Source organism: Haliaeetus leucocephalus, unplaced genomic scaffold (genome assembly GCF_000737465.1).
Source record: "Haliaeetus leucocephalus isolate CR32 unplaced genomic scaffold, Haliaeetus_leucocephalus-4.0 Scaffold273, whole genome shotgun sequence".
Lineage (NCBI taxonomy): Eukaryota > Metazoa > Chordata > Aves > Accipitriformes > Accipitridae > Haliaeetus > Haliaeetus leucocephalus.
The window spans coordinates 974490-991748 of NW_010972709.1; the positions used below are offsets into that span (position 1 = coordinate 974490).

The following is a 17259-nucleotide window of genomic DNA, read 5'->3' on the forward strand; positions in this document are numbered from 1 at the left end:
GCCAGGATGCTCCAGAGCACCGCAGAGCTGGACCCAAACAGCGGACGGTCTGTGAGAGAAAAAATCTATTATCAGATAAATATCATGGAGAAAAGAAAAAATTAAATTATTTGCTCTGTGTGAAATTCTGACATTAATAGACTTTTACTCTTGAAACCTCCAAGCTCCCCTATTCTAGAAGTAACGAATTCTGACATCATCATCCACCATACCAATAAAATAGAAAACTTGATGTCGGTTATTTAGCAGTTTTAAAGCTTACCTAAGTAACAACTCTACTTATTTTTGCGTTATTATTTTTAGCATATTTAGATGATCTGGACATCTTTAACCACACCTGTGCTTGCAGCCAAAGCCTGCCAGAGTGAGGAGAACATCAATGAACTACCAAAACCCCCAAAAGCTGGGGCCAGAAGAGCCGCTGCCCTGGCCACGCACGGCTCCTGTGCTAGCGCAGACCCCGCGGCTCGTGCCACAGCACGCTGCCGGCATGCAGGAGATGTCCGAGGTCGGCAGGTTTGGGATGGGTCGGTTCCTACCACTGAAGGGCTGCAGCCAGGACCGATGTTCACATCATAAATCCTGACTCCCGACGGGAGCGATGCAGAGTTTAAACCATAAACCTTCTCCCATGCTTGGGGCAGAGCTTCCTTTGCACTCAAAGGCAGCAATGCTCAGCTTTGCCCCCCCTTTCCTTCTCACCAGGATTTTTTAAGCAAGCAGACCGAAGAAGCTAGGCTTCACTGCTGCTGCCCACCAATGCCCTGGCATTAGTGATGTGGAGGAATGGGGAGAATGGGGCACCATTGCTGCTGTTCTGCAACACCGCAGAACATAAGGAAGTTCAGTATTATACCACCGTACAGGTCTAAACATTCCCACAGCCCCACTGCCCAATTTATGAGATCACCGTCTGCCTTGAGGAAGATCCACGCAATGAGACCAGAACCCAGATGTGTAATAGAATAATTCACGTTATTCTTTTCTTACTACCTAGAAAAGAGAGAGGAAGGACGTAAAAATAAAGTAGTTTACAGGTAGTTTCAATGAACAGTATAATTGGTATCACATTGTTAACGCGCTTTAGAAGACATTTTCAGATCCATTTACCCAACAATTGAGTAAGCTGGTAATGTAAAAGCCACGTTAACAGCAGCAGCAAGACCCCTGGGCCAGTCTTGGTGCTGCTGCCCATAGGCAGGGCAGGTATCCCCCGGCCCTGTTACTGCTGGGGGGGCTGCCGCAGCCGCAGCCTTCACTCCCGCAGCGTCCCACTGCCACGCTGCTGCTTTTGGAGCACTCAGGTATGCGTTTCCCAAGAGCCATGCACCGCGTCTGCAGTAGGTGCACTGCCTTCACTTATCTACAAGTGTATAAAAACCGATTTAATGAAGCCGAGACAGGACTGCAGCCCCTCCCTTTTAATCATCTGAGCAGAGCTCTGGAACGCTCCCAGTTAAAAAAGAGGAAAGGAAAAGCAATATTGCCTTAGAGAGCACAAAGGATGACTTCAGAAAAAGAGGACTGAAACCACAAATGCAGGTTTTACAGAGTGTTTATTTTTCCAATACCACAAGGGACATACATGAGCAGGCCCCCCCGGAGGGCTCTGCAAACCAGTTCCATCTGTACACTACAGTGGCCCCAAAGGAGGCAGAGCCAGACCCCCCCCAGCTCCGCTCCCTATCTTTGGTAAGCAGGTTTCACACCTCCGCTCCGCTGTCACCAACACCGCAGTTCTGTTCATCCCGGGGTGCGTGCGCGGGTCTCTCTCATTCCCACAACAGGAGGCTGTCGGGTGCATTAAGGATAAACCATTGCAGAGACTAAACTTGTTGCATCCCTCAGGCTTGCATCTCAAACAGGAACTTGTACAATTAAAAAAAAAAAAAAAAAGTGCATGGTCAAGGGAGGTAGGATAGAGCTAGAAAAGGGACAAAAGAAAAAAACAACGAACCCCTACAATTCTTGCTACTGCTGCTTAAATGAAACGGCTGACTTCTCCCCCCACTGAAGCAATTATTTCTTGGTAAGTAATTGCTCCAACAAGGAAGAGAGTCATGGTTTTGCTCTCAAGGATGTTCACCTTCTTGCAACGCAGCTACAGCCGTGCTCTAGGAGATCAGTTACAGCAACAACTGGCAATAGCTTAGAGGAGCGACCAGTGAAGTACACTCGACTTGGCAAATCCCATCAGGTCATCCTTGAGTCCGCACATCAGTCTACCTGCACAATGCAGCACGGACACCCGGGCAGAGAGGGAGGCTGTCAGAACCAAGAGACACCGTTGCATGTTGAGCCTCACATTAGGCAAGACAGAATACAGTGGCTCTGACTACAGATGCAGATTAATAACTAACACCACTTTAATGCAATACTGCTGTAGAGCCTGAAAATCCAAGGAAAAAAAAAAAAGAACCCTTTATGTTCTATGTACATTACATCCATTTACAGAGTTGGCCAGTACTGTGTACAACATATAAATACATGATCAAACAGATGCATAGAGGATACTTACAGGAGCCAAATAATTCACTTTATACATCCAAGAATGAAAATATAAAAAAAAGGAAAAAACACTGCTTTAAATGTTAGATGATCGTCACACAGATGCACAGCTAGACGCTTGCAAGTGGTCAGATGTTGTCACGTTAAGGTCCTCATTGCAGGGCTGCAATGCAGAGATCGCTGGCCACGTAAACGAGCTTCTAGGAACCTCCGACATTTCACACTAGTTTGTGGCAAGTCAGCCAAAAGAGGCAGTCACATTGGCTGGTCCAAGAGTTCAGCCAAGCACACAGTTCCCTGCGCCACACATCTTCCTGCAGACCAGCAGAAGGTGTTCGGTTGGCACCTGCCACTTTTTTTTTTTTTTTCCTCTTCTTCTTGCATCCTCCGAGTTGGCTCCATCCAGTATACGGTTAGCTGTATACAGCTCTACAGCCACCTGCAGAGTGCTTTCCTGGGCACCACGTTCTGCTGTAGCATCCAAAGACCGTACAGAACCGTCACTGCAGAGCAGCTCTTTGCTTACACTTACTGTACAGCGGTCCTTCCCACACAAACCAAGAATGGAGATGGCAGAAGGGGAGAGTGGAAGACTGTAGGGCCTCACCTAGCACAGCCCTGAAATAGAAAACACCCTGTTCCAGTTCCTTTGGATGTAAAGATTTCCTCGACGGAGGGTCCACGGATTGCCACAGCAAACTGCCTGTCACTCAGGTGTTAGCCTCAGCACGTGTACCAGAGCACAATCAGTATTTCCACGATAGCACGAAGCAGAAGGATCGCTCCAGTGGGGCGCAGCCCACCGAGACTGGAGTGTAACCGTGAGCAAGAAAGGGTTTTGGACTGTAGATTTTAGTGGGAAGGCAAGTCAACTTTCCTCACCAAAACAAAGTGTAATAGCATTTCTACTATAAACAGAATAGTATTTTGTGTACAGGTTTTAGGATCAGTCATTATCAAAATACACACACTGAATATACAATTTGTCCCATGGCCATAATTTATTATCTCACCACAAGGCACAATACACAAAGCTTAGAGGGTCCTATACAGTCATCGTGACAAAACGCCCCGCAGCCTTTACACATGATCATGGCTTTAAGGCTGCACGAGCACTTGAACGATATCTCGTCAACACTGCTGCTACCAGCAAACATCTGCACAGAAAGGGACGTATTATGGTTTGCAGCAAAGTTCGCTTTGTGGGTTAGCTGCATCATGCTTCCAGCAAGGCTTCTGGGAAAAGCTGGAGTGCTGGATGAATAATTAAAGCTGGTGGAATTAAGCTGCAGCTTAGAAAGCTTCCCATAAAATGCTTGCTTGATATTGAGCTGAGAGGGTATGGAAGAAGGCTCCAAAGGGTGATTGTGTCCTTTTCCTGGTTCCCTTGAAAACTTAAAAAATGGCAAGTCCATAACGAGCGGAACACTTTGCAAATGCTCAGTCAGCTCCACGGGGTTTTGTGCTGCGTCCTTCTGGTTCTCCGTGTTACTCTTGGCTGGGCTGCCACACGCCAGCACATTCTCATTTTTTATTCCTCCCAGGGTGTCGGTGTGCTGCTTTGAAGTCCATTCGTCCCTTGCAGCTGGCATTCCTTCTCCTGATGCACAGCTCTTGCTCAGAGGAATCTGTTTGCTGGGGGACAAGGTTCCTATGGCTGAAACTTGATCCAAAGCCCTGGAGTGATGTAGTCTAACGCTGGGGTTGCAAGGAAAACCAGAACCAAAGAGTTTTTTGCCTTGAACTCCAACATAATTTTTATTGACTGATGTACCTCCTGTCTGATTTGGACCAAGAGAAGTTACAGTTGGAGATAAAAACTGAGGCTCCATAGAGGCGTTCAACTTCTCTGGACTCTTATTTGTGATGACACTTGTCAGTGGGTTGTGCTGTGGCACCCGATGGACCTTGGACAACTCCTTTTGCTCCTCAAAGCTACAGGAAGAAAATGTTCTTTCCCGGGGGCCCATATCTTCAGGCTTCTGAGAGGCACTTGCCACATTTGCCAGTTGGTCTTGGCAACTTAAAGTTGAGCCAACTTTGGAATGTTTTTCTGAAGTAGATTGATCCTCCGCATCCTCTGCTCTAGGTAACGCTGCCCCTGATCCGCACTTCTTTTCCGGGGGATCCATGGAAGATCTCAGTGAGTGGAAGTCATCGCTCCTGCTTGGGGCACTTGTCTTTATTCCTACATCTGGAGAAGATTCTTTGCCAAAATAACAACTGCTACCTCTCTCCATTTGCAGGGAGAGGCTTTCTGACTGCTTGTCCAGCAGCGGCTGTGTGATTTCCAGCTTGATGTTGCCATGAGATACTGGGAGAACTTCTTCCAATGGAAGGTTCCCCTTAAGCAGCTGCATCACCAAAGGGTTGCTGGTTTCAACAGAGGATACCGGCCGAGCAGAACCCATCGACCGCTCGGCTTTCTGGGGTAACGGTGCATGTGGTTCCCATCTCTGAGATGCAGGTGCAGCACTCATCACTGCAACTGCAGGGAAGTCCACAACACAGGCCAGACTATCTGTTTCCACAGATGATTTTGACCTAATCCTATCACATCTCTCAGTGCTGCTGTGACAGGAGGAGTCTTTCCCAGCCACCTCCCTACAGCTGCCACTTCTGAAACATATATCCATCTCTACATTCTCATCGGCTGCATCAGCTTCAAAATCTGAAGCAGTATCTGTTGTTTCACTGTGCGTACTCTGTACTTCATCATCTCCATTTGTCTTGAACTCTTGAGTCTCTCTCAGTGGCTGATGTGCATCTTCTTGTTCTGTTCTAGGGCACCTCTCCCTCAGCTGCAGAAGTTTTTCACAGGTATCTATCCTATTCTGAGAAATAAAGTCATCACGTAAAGAGGGTTTCACCAGAGACTCTGTATTTTGTTCTTCATTACTTAGTTTGCCATCACTCTCTTTATCTGCCTGCAGGTGTGCAAAGTTATACAGTGCAGGGACTGCTTTCTCCACTCCAGTAGTCACCATTTTGGAGTTATCACTATCAGCAACACATTTTTCCACAAATGTTTCAGAGCCATTAAATCTAAATCTAGATACCATTTCTGGCTCACGGCATTCTTTACCACCTGATGACAATTCTGGCAGAAGAGCAGGACAACTGGAGGAATTTTCCTTTGTGTCAGAATGATAATCCAACTGTACGGCAGGAGCACTAACATCTTTGAATTCTGACACAACCCTCTTTCCTGTAGGACTGATCACAGCTCCCTGCACCTGAGAACAAGACAGACCGTTCACTGGAGGAATCGCGCATTTCAGCTTTGTACTTTGCCTCTCCTGTGATGCAACACAAGACGGGGTTTCGGTCCTTGGGTCGCAGAGGAGCTGCTCAGGGCTCTCCTCCTGCCTCTCAGAAGTTGCATTGTCTAAGGATGACCCAGTCAAAGCATCACAGAACTGCCTTCTAGGTGAACCATCACCAGGTTGAGCTTCCCCTGAGCTAGGGCCTGCAGCGCGTTCCAGATCACCACTTCCCTCACTCTTTGAAGAAAAGGGGTGTTGTCTTGAAGAGAGGAAGGAATTTGTGTTGGCCTCCTGAGCAGCCACCTCAGAGTTAGCCTTTTCTCCATTCACATGGAGAGACGACAGTAATTGTGTTCGTTGTAGATCTGACGAACGCTTTCCATGAGCTCTCTTTGATCTCCGGTGCTCTGTATGGCTGCTGGATTCTCCTCCACCACCTCCTTCATCAGTACTTCTCCCTCCACCTGGGCCACCCCCACCTCCAATGGCGGCTGTAGCAGCTTCTCGCTGGGCTCGGGCTTGCAAAGCACGGGCTTTAATGTCTGCGAGTGTTCTGGCCCCAGTCCTGCCCCGGCTGGAGGGCTCCGTGTTGGGGATGATCCTGGGGCATATCTGGTAAGCGGGCTGACCTTTAACCACCCAGGGTGGTTTAATACGTGAAAGTTGAATCTGAAAGAAAGGGAAAAGCAATTAGTTCTAACATTTGACCATTTTCAGACAGGGAGATGCATTTTATTAGCATCTGTTCATCACAGTTCTTATCACAAGAATTCAATAAAAACTTGAAATTCCAACTTAAAAACTAATTTTGGCAGAGAAGTAGCATGCTCTCTGTAACCTCTGCTTATGTGCTCTGTCATGCGATATGTAAAGCTCAGTTAATATTCACATTGTTTTACCAGTGCCCGCAAATACAAAATAAGTGATTTGCATTCAGATCTTCAGAAATCAAAATGGTCTCCTTTACACCAGGATGACAACCCCGAAGCTAAGATGGATACCTCTAGCCAAAATGGGAAAAGTCAGAAGGAATACTATGATTCTGCCCAAAAGGAAAGGAACTGAGAAATTACACAGGATAAAGAATACAATTTGAAGGTCTCTTGCAACAAGTCAGCTAGTTTCAGGAAAAGTGATTTCTGTATCCACAGAAATGCCAACTAACAGAGTAAGTCAAGGTTACCCTGTGCTCTTGTGCAAAGACCTTGGAATGATATTCCATTCTTTGCCTGTCTAAATAAGATAGTAAACTGTGGTAATCAGGGGTACTTAGCCAGCTCTACCAATGAAAAGATTCCACTTCTTAAGATGACAACACTTGACATTTTAATGTTTTGATGCTACTGAGCATGACAGCCCTGAGATACCAAGCAGCTATAATTCTCTTTCCTACCCGGATGGGTGGGACTTTTGGCTCCTCTTTAGTAGGCTGTGGCTTTTCTGGGTGAACACTTTCAATTGTGTTACGAAAGGACTGACGATCTTCAAGCCGGGGCTTCTTTTCGGGGAAGGACGCAGAGGCAGCCTCCTCAAAGCATTTCCTCTTCTGCTCCTTGGACTCCCGAGCAGAGTTCTCCTGGGGCAAACTGGGAATTCTGTTTGCAGCTGCCAATGACAGATCTTCTGATTTACTGTGTAATTTGGAAGACTCTGGAGAGAGGTGCAATTCTGAACTCTCTGGCTTCAGTACTGCAGCCGAAGGGCTCGTCAGATCATCTTTCTTCAGGTCTTTCTCAGGCTTTGTCTCTTTATGAAGAGAGGAATCTGGGCCCACAGAAGCGGTCTCTTTGGAAGCCTCCGTTTGCTCAGATTCACGCAATTTGTACAGGCTCCTCCTGGCTCTGCATCGCAGGTCAGCCCGGGAGCGTTTTCTGAAGTGCCCATCTCTCTGCCGTGTAGAAGGACCGCGTGGCAGTCTTGCTTCTCCTTTAACAGACAGTCCTGTCCTGTTCTCAGCATCTTCTTGCACCAAATTCTGCTCCTGGGATTCTTCTTGGGTCAAGCCCAACCTATGAGGCAAACACAAGAACTAGCTAAAAGCTAAAACCCATCCTAATTCAAGCATTTCATCTTTTACTTATAGCTGTACTGTATACCACTATACACAGTAACATACAGACGACAAAGCAGATGCTCATCAAAACCTCATTAAGTCGGTCTGCAATGAGACAACCTATAAATTTGCTATCCCACATTACCATCACAGGGAGTGAGAAAAATAAGAAAATGTAAAGGTGTGTGACGGAAAACGAGTAATATTAATTTTTCTTGGAAACGAAATAGACGGGCTACAAAATTCTGCTGTGACCCAGCCAATTCCACTAAGGATTTCCCTAGAGCAACAGTCTGAATGATTCACCCCACCACCTGTATCTTCCAAGGAGTTTATGCTGCATCTTCTTAGGTATCCGCAAGCAGAAAGACACTCTGCCACCTGCATAAACATAGGTAAAACAGGACAGATGAGGTAAAATTTCTCACTTTTGTCCATAGTAGTCCTCAAAGAACTTCTCTTTCCATTGCTCCACTCTCTTTTCCTTTTCCATCTCCTGCCGAATTCGAACTTGCATCTCATGAGTGAATTCACCTACATGGAAGCAAGAGACTGAAATTCAATCCCAAACCAAACTGATTCTGCAAATACAACCTTTCGTGTTTTAACAGTACAGTAGCTATATATACGAAGGACAGATTTTCTGTTATTGCCCTGTTCTCCACCCTACTATGGATCCACATGCTGCCTGCAACTCCTTAAGGGCAAGGGTCACACAGCCTCAAGCAAGTCTGAAAAAAAGAAAGAAATCATGTTTTACCAGACATAGGCCACCATTTCAGGAAAGGTAAGTCTGGCACTACTTTAGACCTCCACCACTTCATTCTGAAGGTCCCATGGCACCAAAGGAAACATATCTTTGATTTTAAAGAAAAAAAAAAGAAGAAAGAAGAAAAGCTGGGGGCAACATAGCCAGATATGCTGCAAAGCTGGACTGAATTCCCATTCATTAACTGTAAAAGAAAAACAAAATAAATCCCATAAAATGAGTACCTATTCTCCAGCCACCTAGGAAAGCGAACCTACTCACCATCAGCTAGTCGTTCTCTCCAGCTCTGTGCAGCATGGGTGAAGAATTCATTATTCAGAGCACTGCCACTGAGACGCATCAGCCCATCAGCCCCAACCTAATGGGACAAACCCAGGACAAACAGAAAACATTTGCTCCAGCTGTTCCACAATCAAGAGGCAATGCAGTGAATGGAAAACACCCAAGTGCTGCACCTTCATACCTGTCTATCAACTTCTGGAAGGAGGTAAAGGAGCTGCTGCTGGAAGTGCGATGGGAGCGCATTAAAGGTTCTGGAGTTTATCAGAGCTCGCAGGTTTGTATTGACAAGAATGGAACCAGGCGTTTCAAAGTCAATATCCTCACCCCTGTTTCGTTTCATTTGCCCTGTAGTTTAAGGACAGGCAAATGAAATAAATATTGTATAAAAGTATTTCAGCATTATGGGCAAGAAATTCATGTCAAGCTACTACAGCAAAGAAGCAAGATGCACGAGAAAAGGCTGTAGTATTCAAGTATGAAGAAAGACTCTCTCAAACACACTAATGAATAGACATGCATCTGGAATTTTGATACAAGGTCACATTTCTGTCATGTTCAGGTACAATTCTCGATGCTGCTCTTCAGACTGGGCAAACTTTTAAACAATTGTTCCACTAATGTACAGGGAGGAAGGTCTGGCTTGTGAGCATCAAGATCATCACATGCCTTCTGAAGGAAGAGAACCTCAGTGTTCTCTTCTCAGATACACTCGGACTTCAACATTGCCTGCTTTTATGGCCAGTTATTCTTCTAACTTTAATTAGAAGCACCTACCAGCTGTGGGCTTTCGGATGCCTCTCAGAAGCTGCGGAGGATCCCTGTTTATTTCTGTTCTACTACGCAAGGTGGCTTTGCACAGGGCCAAAGAGCTGCTGCTGCTGCTGGATGTGCTACTGCTCTCCCCATCAGCATGCCTTCCTGTGAAGCCTAAAAGCAAAACAATTACATAAAAATATGCAAAGAACAGCAGAAGCCCAACTTAGAGAGTGGTTTAACATACAAGAATTATCTGCTAATAACAGACCCGCTATTACAGGGTATTGCCCAGTTACCAACTATTTTGGAGTTAAACACATACACAGCTCTGTACAGTCACATGCATTCTCATCAAGTGTTAAAGAAATCCTCAGGCAAACTTACAGATACCTAGGGACTACTGATTAAAAGCTACCTATGCAGTCATTAGAAAACCACCACAACAAGAGCAGTGCTCACCAGAGGCAGACTCCATGTGTGCCCCGTTTACTTTCAGTGGTGTTAAGACAACACGTGGCAGCATTACACCAGTCTTTTTCTTTTGTTTGGATGTCTGCAGGCCAGAAAGAAACCAAAAACAAAAAAAGGAACAAAGACATTACAGAGGGGTAAAATAATCTTCTAAGCAGCACATTACTCAGTTAAAGAGCTACCCAGCTCCCAGGTAAATCTTCAGGTGTCATTACATTTATGAATAGCAGAGAATTCAAAATTACCTTCCTGTACATAATCCCTCCCCATACTGTAAACTCCCCACCTAAGGAGACAGCCCCATAACTCCAAGGCACCTGCGTGCAACTAGTCCCTGGCACGCTCACCCAACTATCATACAGTAATGAAAGCTCCCCTTGAGAGGCTTCACACTTCCTGTTAGTCCCACTTTTTCCTACCTGGGAGGCAGTTCTGTAGCTCTCCCTAGTAGCAGCGGGTCCCTTGCTCTGAGATTCAGTGGAACACGAGGCATTAGAGGAGGTTTCATCAAGAGACACTGAAAGAGGTGGGCACTCAGTCAGACACAGAAGTAGATCCTATAGTTTAATATTAATGTCATTAGACACTTACCATCATTATCACCACTCACAGTGCTTGCTTCATTGGATTCGCAACTTTCTGCATCTGCTGTATCCTCCAGCTCCTCCCCTTCTGGCACAGACAGATTCCGAGACCACTGCAAGGCATCCTTCTAAATGGGCAAACAGAACTGGGATGGCTACAGTCGTCCCACCCAACCACTACAACTTAAACCAATGGGAACAGACGGTTTAGCGGATGTACTTCTTAAGCTTAATTTTTTCCATCTTCCCTAATCCTTGATGCAGAAAGATATTTTAAAGTATATTTGGGCTCACAGTGGAATAGAAGTCATCTAAACCACTAGCACACTTCATAGACACCTCCTAGACGAGTAACTCAAACATATCCAAAATACATAAGGTTAAAAATTCATCGCACTTTTCTGCAAGCAAGCAGTTTGTATTAAAGAGAAGTATCTCATTCTTACTACAAAAGAACAAGTAGCATCAGAGTAGCCAAATACTAAGATAGTAAGCTTAAGAGATGCATTTACAACTCGTATAATCAAAGCCATTTCAATTCCATCTATTTTCAGCAAAATAAGGCAATTCAACAAGATTTTCTGACAACAGAAAAAATATGCAGATGAAACAGCTGAGATACCTGTTGTCTATCAAGCTAATATTTATCAGGGAATCCAACAGGACAAAACAATGCAAAAGAAAAGCCTAAGACCATAAACATTTTCAACATTTGAGATTACTGGGACAATAAACTAAAAATAAAAAACGTTTCAGAGAGACCTCAAGATCTGAGGAAAATGGTGACACTAAACATACACAGAATGCAGTGGAGCACAAACCAAGCAACCAGAAGAATGAATATACATTTTCCTATCAAGATTTTACTCGTAGCTACAAGCTCTTGGACGAATTTAATTTATTGGTTGGCTGTGTTCCCTTGTGGCTGGCAGAAACGGAGTGAATGGGACTGTTGCAATAAGCGCCCACCTGAGCTGGACACAAGTACTGGAATAAGAGGATTTATCTTGCTTGTGCAATTCAAGAAATAATAGGGTTTTTTCCTAAAAGGAATTTATCATATATGGCTGAATATAGCTCAAAGGTACAAGCTCTAATGAAATAATGAATTCCAGACACTCTTTCACATGACAATCTTGCATGCAGCACATTCAGCTCGTATGATGCTCAGTGACAGTTTAACACTCAGCTATGCATAACAAGCAGAACTCGCACCTCGGCCCTCAGTTGAGAGCAGGAACTCAACATTTACCTTGAGCGTGAAAAGGCTGATGCGTCCAGGCAGTTTGTAAAAGAGTCCATCACCTCCCCTTGAATTGGAATGGAGCATGGCATTGAGGCAGGCTAGGGGAGAAGTGCCACTGAAACGGAGAAAGAAAGAAAACAGTAAGTTTTAAGAAATGGCCTTGTCAAAAAAAACCAGCCTCAGAGATCTGTTTAAATGGGCGTCATTTAGCTGACTGAGGGAAACAGAGATGATGCTCATTAACTTTATGGGATGGGCACTTCAGTCAGAACAACATTACTGTTTTCCTCTTTGACCTGTACTTCAGCCTCAACACATCACAGCGAAGCAATCAGCAGAAAACACAAATGTTATGCCAATTTTGAAGTTATTCTCAGCCATTTTTAGATGTTTCTAACTTGTATTACTTGTTTCCTCCCTTTCTCTACTTGAAACTTTCAGAGTTGGATTGATTTTACAAAAAACCCAGATTTATTCAGCAGTAGAAAGATGCAAACAAACCCAGCATGCTGTTTCTGGAATGTCTTCCCTGACTTGTCACAGACAAACTGCACTAGCAAAGTTAGATATAAAAGGTCTGATGCACTAATTTGTCAAGTCCTACATAACTCCCTGGTTAAAGCAACCATCCTACGCTCATAATGATGGAAATTCTGTGCCACATAATCTCATGTTTTCCAATAAGTCACACATGTGCAGACAGAAAGTTACCTGGAACAGACATTAAAGCAGCATTGATTTCATTATTATTAAAAGTGAAACTGAAAACTGGATTGAGACAAAATATTTCAAAGAAAATCATTCTCAAATCGAAAACTTAGAGCAGTTTCTCTTTCCACCCTGCATGCGTTTGTTTTTTTGGACATTTCTGCACAAGCCTTGGCAACAGACAAAATTACCCTGTATCACTTTTAGACGTTATGAAAAAAATTTCCAGCCTTCTGTCCTGTTAGACAGTGTTTTCCCTTCTGTGTTTAACAGAATGCTCCAAGCACACTAACCAGCCACACAGCACACTTTCTTAGAATGGCAAAACAAGCAGTTTTCCCCAAAATGAGGAAAAAACCAAACAGTTAAAACTCTCCTAGGAGCTAGAACTCAGCAATGGTGCTGGGCACAAGTGTCCTGGCTCAAGCATCAGCCACACAGGACCATTAATGCCACTGGTAAGGAACACGGTCCTCCCAACGGACCAGTGTGACCTCCAAACCAGGGAACGCTGCCTCAGTATTGATTCAAAGGGAAAAACATCTTGAGCCACCAAGGCATTTCCTTCAGGAAATGGAGTTTCAGGAAAGGCTTCTATACAAGTACCAGCAAAGTCTGCGGCACATTTAGCTAGGCAGGATCACTGCCTTTATTCTGTGAACAATTACACTCCAAAGAAAACAGTCTTTTCTTAAAGCGGAGTTAGTGACTGGGGAAGAAAAAGCAGATATCCCAAAGGAAAAACTCCAACCTTTAAAGGAACAACTTAGCTCTGTGGGATTTAACTCGACACACACTCCGAAGTCTGGTCTTTAGTTACATACTGTGACAGGTCACTTGTCAAAACTGGGAAAGCACCAAGATACTTTATGTGTGTGAAAAGAGACCTGCTATTACCTTTAGCAGAGGACAGCCTATGCACACAGATCTTCAACTATCTGCTGAAGTAGTAGGACTGATGTCAGAAAGGTGCAGAGTATTGATTAGAACAAAGCTGTATATGAAGGTCCTCATTAAAAACCTGTCTGAATTCTACTCAGACCTGTGAAACCACTGCCCATATCCAAACCAGTGAAAATCTCCTCAGCAAGGATCGCCAGTGGCAGGTGGGCGTTCTAACAGCTCTGGTATCGATGCAGCAACACCCGCCGGCATCGTCCCTCTCCAAACAATGGCAACTCCCACACATGACACCTCTGTATGCATCACCGATTTTCACTATTCAAACCATCCCAGCTATTTCCTGATTTCAGACACAAATAAGGAGCAGAAACAAGCTAACATTTTGAGTTGTTAGCTCCCAGAAAAAAAATAATTTTACCTTCTGTAGCTAGGTAAAGTACAGGTTCAGGAAACGCAAACACCATCGTAGAAAACAGTCCACAGAATCGAGGTGAGGGACAAGCAAGACTAGAAACAACCCACACATCTGGGTTCCCCAGAAGTCAATCAACAGGCAGCAACCAAGAGAGAGTGCTTTTTCTGTCTCTGGTAGTCAAACTTTCTTCTTTTTTTTTTGCCACACAGCACTAGCTGAGGCATTTGGACTATCACGGTTACCTACTTTCTTTGATCTGCAAGACACTCTCTATTTCTCTTCTACTACTGTCACAGAAACAGATGGAAGTTCACAGGAACTTAACCAAGGAAAAGAGTCTCCCACTCCTGTCGTTTCCAAGGCTCCATATCAGGTTCTTTTCCATATGAAACCCACATTGAGATGGGCATCTCCTCTATGCAATCTAGAGCCACAACAGTGTCAGCTGCATTATCATGGTGTTTGGAAATCCAAGCAGAAGCCAGTATAGTAATATAAAATAAAGACTTTTTTGAGTCTCCTAAAACATAACGTCTGCTCTAGAAATGAAGCATCAGAGGAGACAAAACTTAAACTGTTCTCAAACTGGAGTCACAATAGCAGAAAATACTGGGAGCTACTTACAAAAGAATCATACAAGTAAGTGGTAAGTACAACAAAATGCAGGAGTCTGATCTGCAATAGGCATTTATTTTACAATAGATAGATGAAGGGGACCTTGTATGTTATAAAAAAATACAAGAACAGCTTCCAGTTATTGTCAAAGGAAAAAAAAAAACCCACAATCTGTATATAGATGTCTATACTGTCATCTGAAATTACCATGCTGGAAAGAGAAAAAAAGGAAGAAGAAAAGTGGGCTGGAGAAAAGGCAGAACTGCACGAAGCAACACAAGCCTTCATATGCAGCCTCCCCCATGCTCCACACTACGTTTCAGACGAGATCATCAATACTAACCTCATTTCCTTTAGTCCTTCCGCCTCTATGACCTGCAGAATCTGTTTTGGGGTCATAGGAGCATCAGAGTAATTTTCCAGCACCTGAAAAGACAGAGAGACCACGTGTCATTACCGAATTTGCTTCTGCATTCACAGAACTACTCCATAAGCTGGGGTTCAGATCCAATAATATGCCTCTTAAAACTTTACTCATCTGCAAAAGACACACACTAAAAATTTCAGGCTACCTCAAGATTAGATCACGGTAAGCATCACAAAAGGCTTACCTTAATCTGGTCCCTAATTAACTGAAATACAAACATAAAGGAGAGAAAAAGCAGCAGAATTTGGCCTTGACCCCATAGCATGAAACCAGTGGAAGCTCTACCACAGACTTCAATATACATTAGACCGAGCTGCTGCCACATACAACCTTCACAACTGTACAGTGGTTAGCAACCTTTAATGATGTAAAATGTTCTCCCTGCCATGTACCTTCCTACCTCTATTTTTCTGCCAATAAAAGTATTGCTGTACAACTATACAATTCAATAGCATACCTTCCTTGGATTACTGGATTCATTTCATCTTCGCTCCATCTCAAGAAGGGTACCACAGGTAAGAGTCAGAATTCTTGTCAGAGAAGGACAGAATTCAGAAAAGGACAACAATAACAGTAAAGGATGTGGAAAAAAATTATGGCTAGAGACACTAAAAAGATTTGGAGTGCTTGCCTTTGAAAGAAAACAAGTAAAATCAGATATTAAAAAGGCAATACAATAAATAACAACTCCTCCTTTCATATATTATATGAAGAATAGAATTGCCACTTATATGCAAAGAACTAAAGAGGCTATTACTTTTTTTTTTTTAAAGTCCATGGAACCTACTGCTCCAAAATGTCTAGAAGCAAGAACTCATGGATTCAAGAAGAGGACCGGACATTTCTGTGGATAAGAAGATTACCCACATAAACAGGAAACAATGAACAAAAATAAGCCGCAGTAGATGTAAACCACGATGTTTCTTTGGGAGCAGATTACCCTGCAGCTGCCCAACATGCGCTGCCTCCTGCGCTTTCCATTGAAGCGGACAGCACTGCTCTCTGAATGCAAAAGATGCTGAACTCAACAGACTTCTGGGTCCGATCCAGCAAAAAGACTGCGATATAGGCACTCAACATGGCCTGAAACATCCAAGAAAAGCAGCAAGGGGTATTCACTCGGAAACTTTTTGAACATAACCGTGGTCTAAATTCCCCTAACATAATGGCCACAATGATGCACAATTCTGATTTCATTTGTTACCATGCATTAGAATAGTCAGCAACAGCAAACTGTCTTTCAGTTTGACTTGTGTGAGAAGCCAGTGGAGGAACCCAAATGTCCCATTTATATCAGCAACATCTAGAACTGAGTCACTGCAGCACTGTGGCAAGGCACAGAGTCTGCTGTCTGCCTTCTAAAGTTGCATGAACAGGACATTTGCAAAAAAAAGTGTTCTGCAGGACACCATTTGCATCTCCGTACCATCTCCGGCCTCCGCAATTAAAGAAAAAAACCCAACCCACGTCACTGTAGTTCTGCACTTCAGCTATGTTTTGTGATAAAAGGAATTTCTTAAATCATATCCACCAAATGTGTATTTTTCAGATGCTTGAAGATCGCAAGCACCGGTGGTGCTAACCTGGTAGGGGACAGAAATTTGAGAAGTACGTAACCTGAGATAAAACACAAAGAATTTAAAGAAAAGATCAAAGAAAGTGATAAGCCATATTCAGAGGGAGTAAACAATTTTAATTCCAGCTCCATCGCACTTTTTCTTCCACTAACCAAAAAACCTCCATAGGTTATGATGTTTCCATGCCTTCCTCATGAACTGTCACCCCCTGTCACTCAAAGGGAGCAGACAGCTGACAAGGGGAAACACATCACTCCTGAGTTGAGTGCAAGATCCACAAGATGGAACATGCCTGTTCTGAAAAATAAGGAAATTCTTCACAGCTTATAAAACCTCTCTCAAGTGACAGACACAGCAAGCAAAATACACAGCCTAAAACGGAGCATGAACGAGCATTTACATAAAGATAAAAGAATCTACGCTCAGGGGAACAATTTCCAATCAACAGCTATATTAAGTGTACAGACTGCTTAATGGAAGAACGGGGGGAGAGAAGATGTTGCAGCTTCAGCCACCAAAGCTCAGTCTCCAGCACTGGCCCTCCATCCCTCTCCAACCCAACACTGCCCGTGTCACGTCAACCTTGTATCAGGAGCTACAACTTAAACAACGTTAGCTATTCCTTACCCCAAAAAAAGATTTATTTCCCCCCCCCCCCCCCCCCCACCCTCACATCACA

General features: G+C 44.0%; 1 protein-coding gene across 6 annotated transcripts in view; it reads right to left on the reverse strand.

Moving 5' to 3' along the window:
* Positions 1-1967: 1967 nt before the first annotated feature.
* ASXL1 (additional sex combs like transcriptional regulator 1) overlaps positions 1968-17259 on the reverse strand; it is a 17410-nt gene continuing 2118 nt past the window's right edge. For 2 of the 6 annotated variants that reach the window (XM_010569385.1, XM_010569381.1), the window contains exons 2-13: positions 15461-15533; positions 14920-15002; positions 11942-12050; positions 10697-10817; positions 10525-10622; positions 10094-10187; positions 9653-9805; positions 9060-9223; positions 8858-8954; positions 8256-8361; positions 7168-7783; positions 1968-6443 (exon numbers count right to left, since the gene is read on the reverse strand). In XM_010569385.1, coding sequence (XP_010567687.1) covers positions 3513-6443; positions 7168-7783; positions 8256-8361; positions 8858-8954; positions 9060-9223; positions 9653-9805; positions 10094-10187; positions 10525-10622; positions 10697-10817; positions 11942-12050; positions 14920-14975 — 4545 coding nt within the window. In that variant the 5' untranslated portion in view covers positions 14976-15002; positions 15461-15533 and the 3' untranslated portion in view covers positions 1968-3512. Of the gene's footprint in view, positions 6444-7167; positions 7784-8255; positions 8362-8587; positions 8685-8857; positions 8955-9059; positions 9224-9652; positions 9806-10093; positions 10188-10524; positions 10623-10696; positions 10818-11941; positions 12051-14919; positions 15003-15460; positions 17234-17259 lie in introns of those variants that run through there. The other 4 variants (XM_010569384.1, XM_010569380.1, XM_010569382.1 and 1 more) reach the window with 4 other exon arrangements.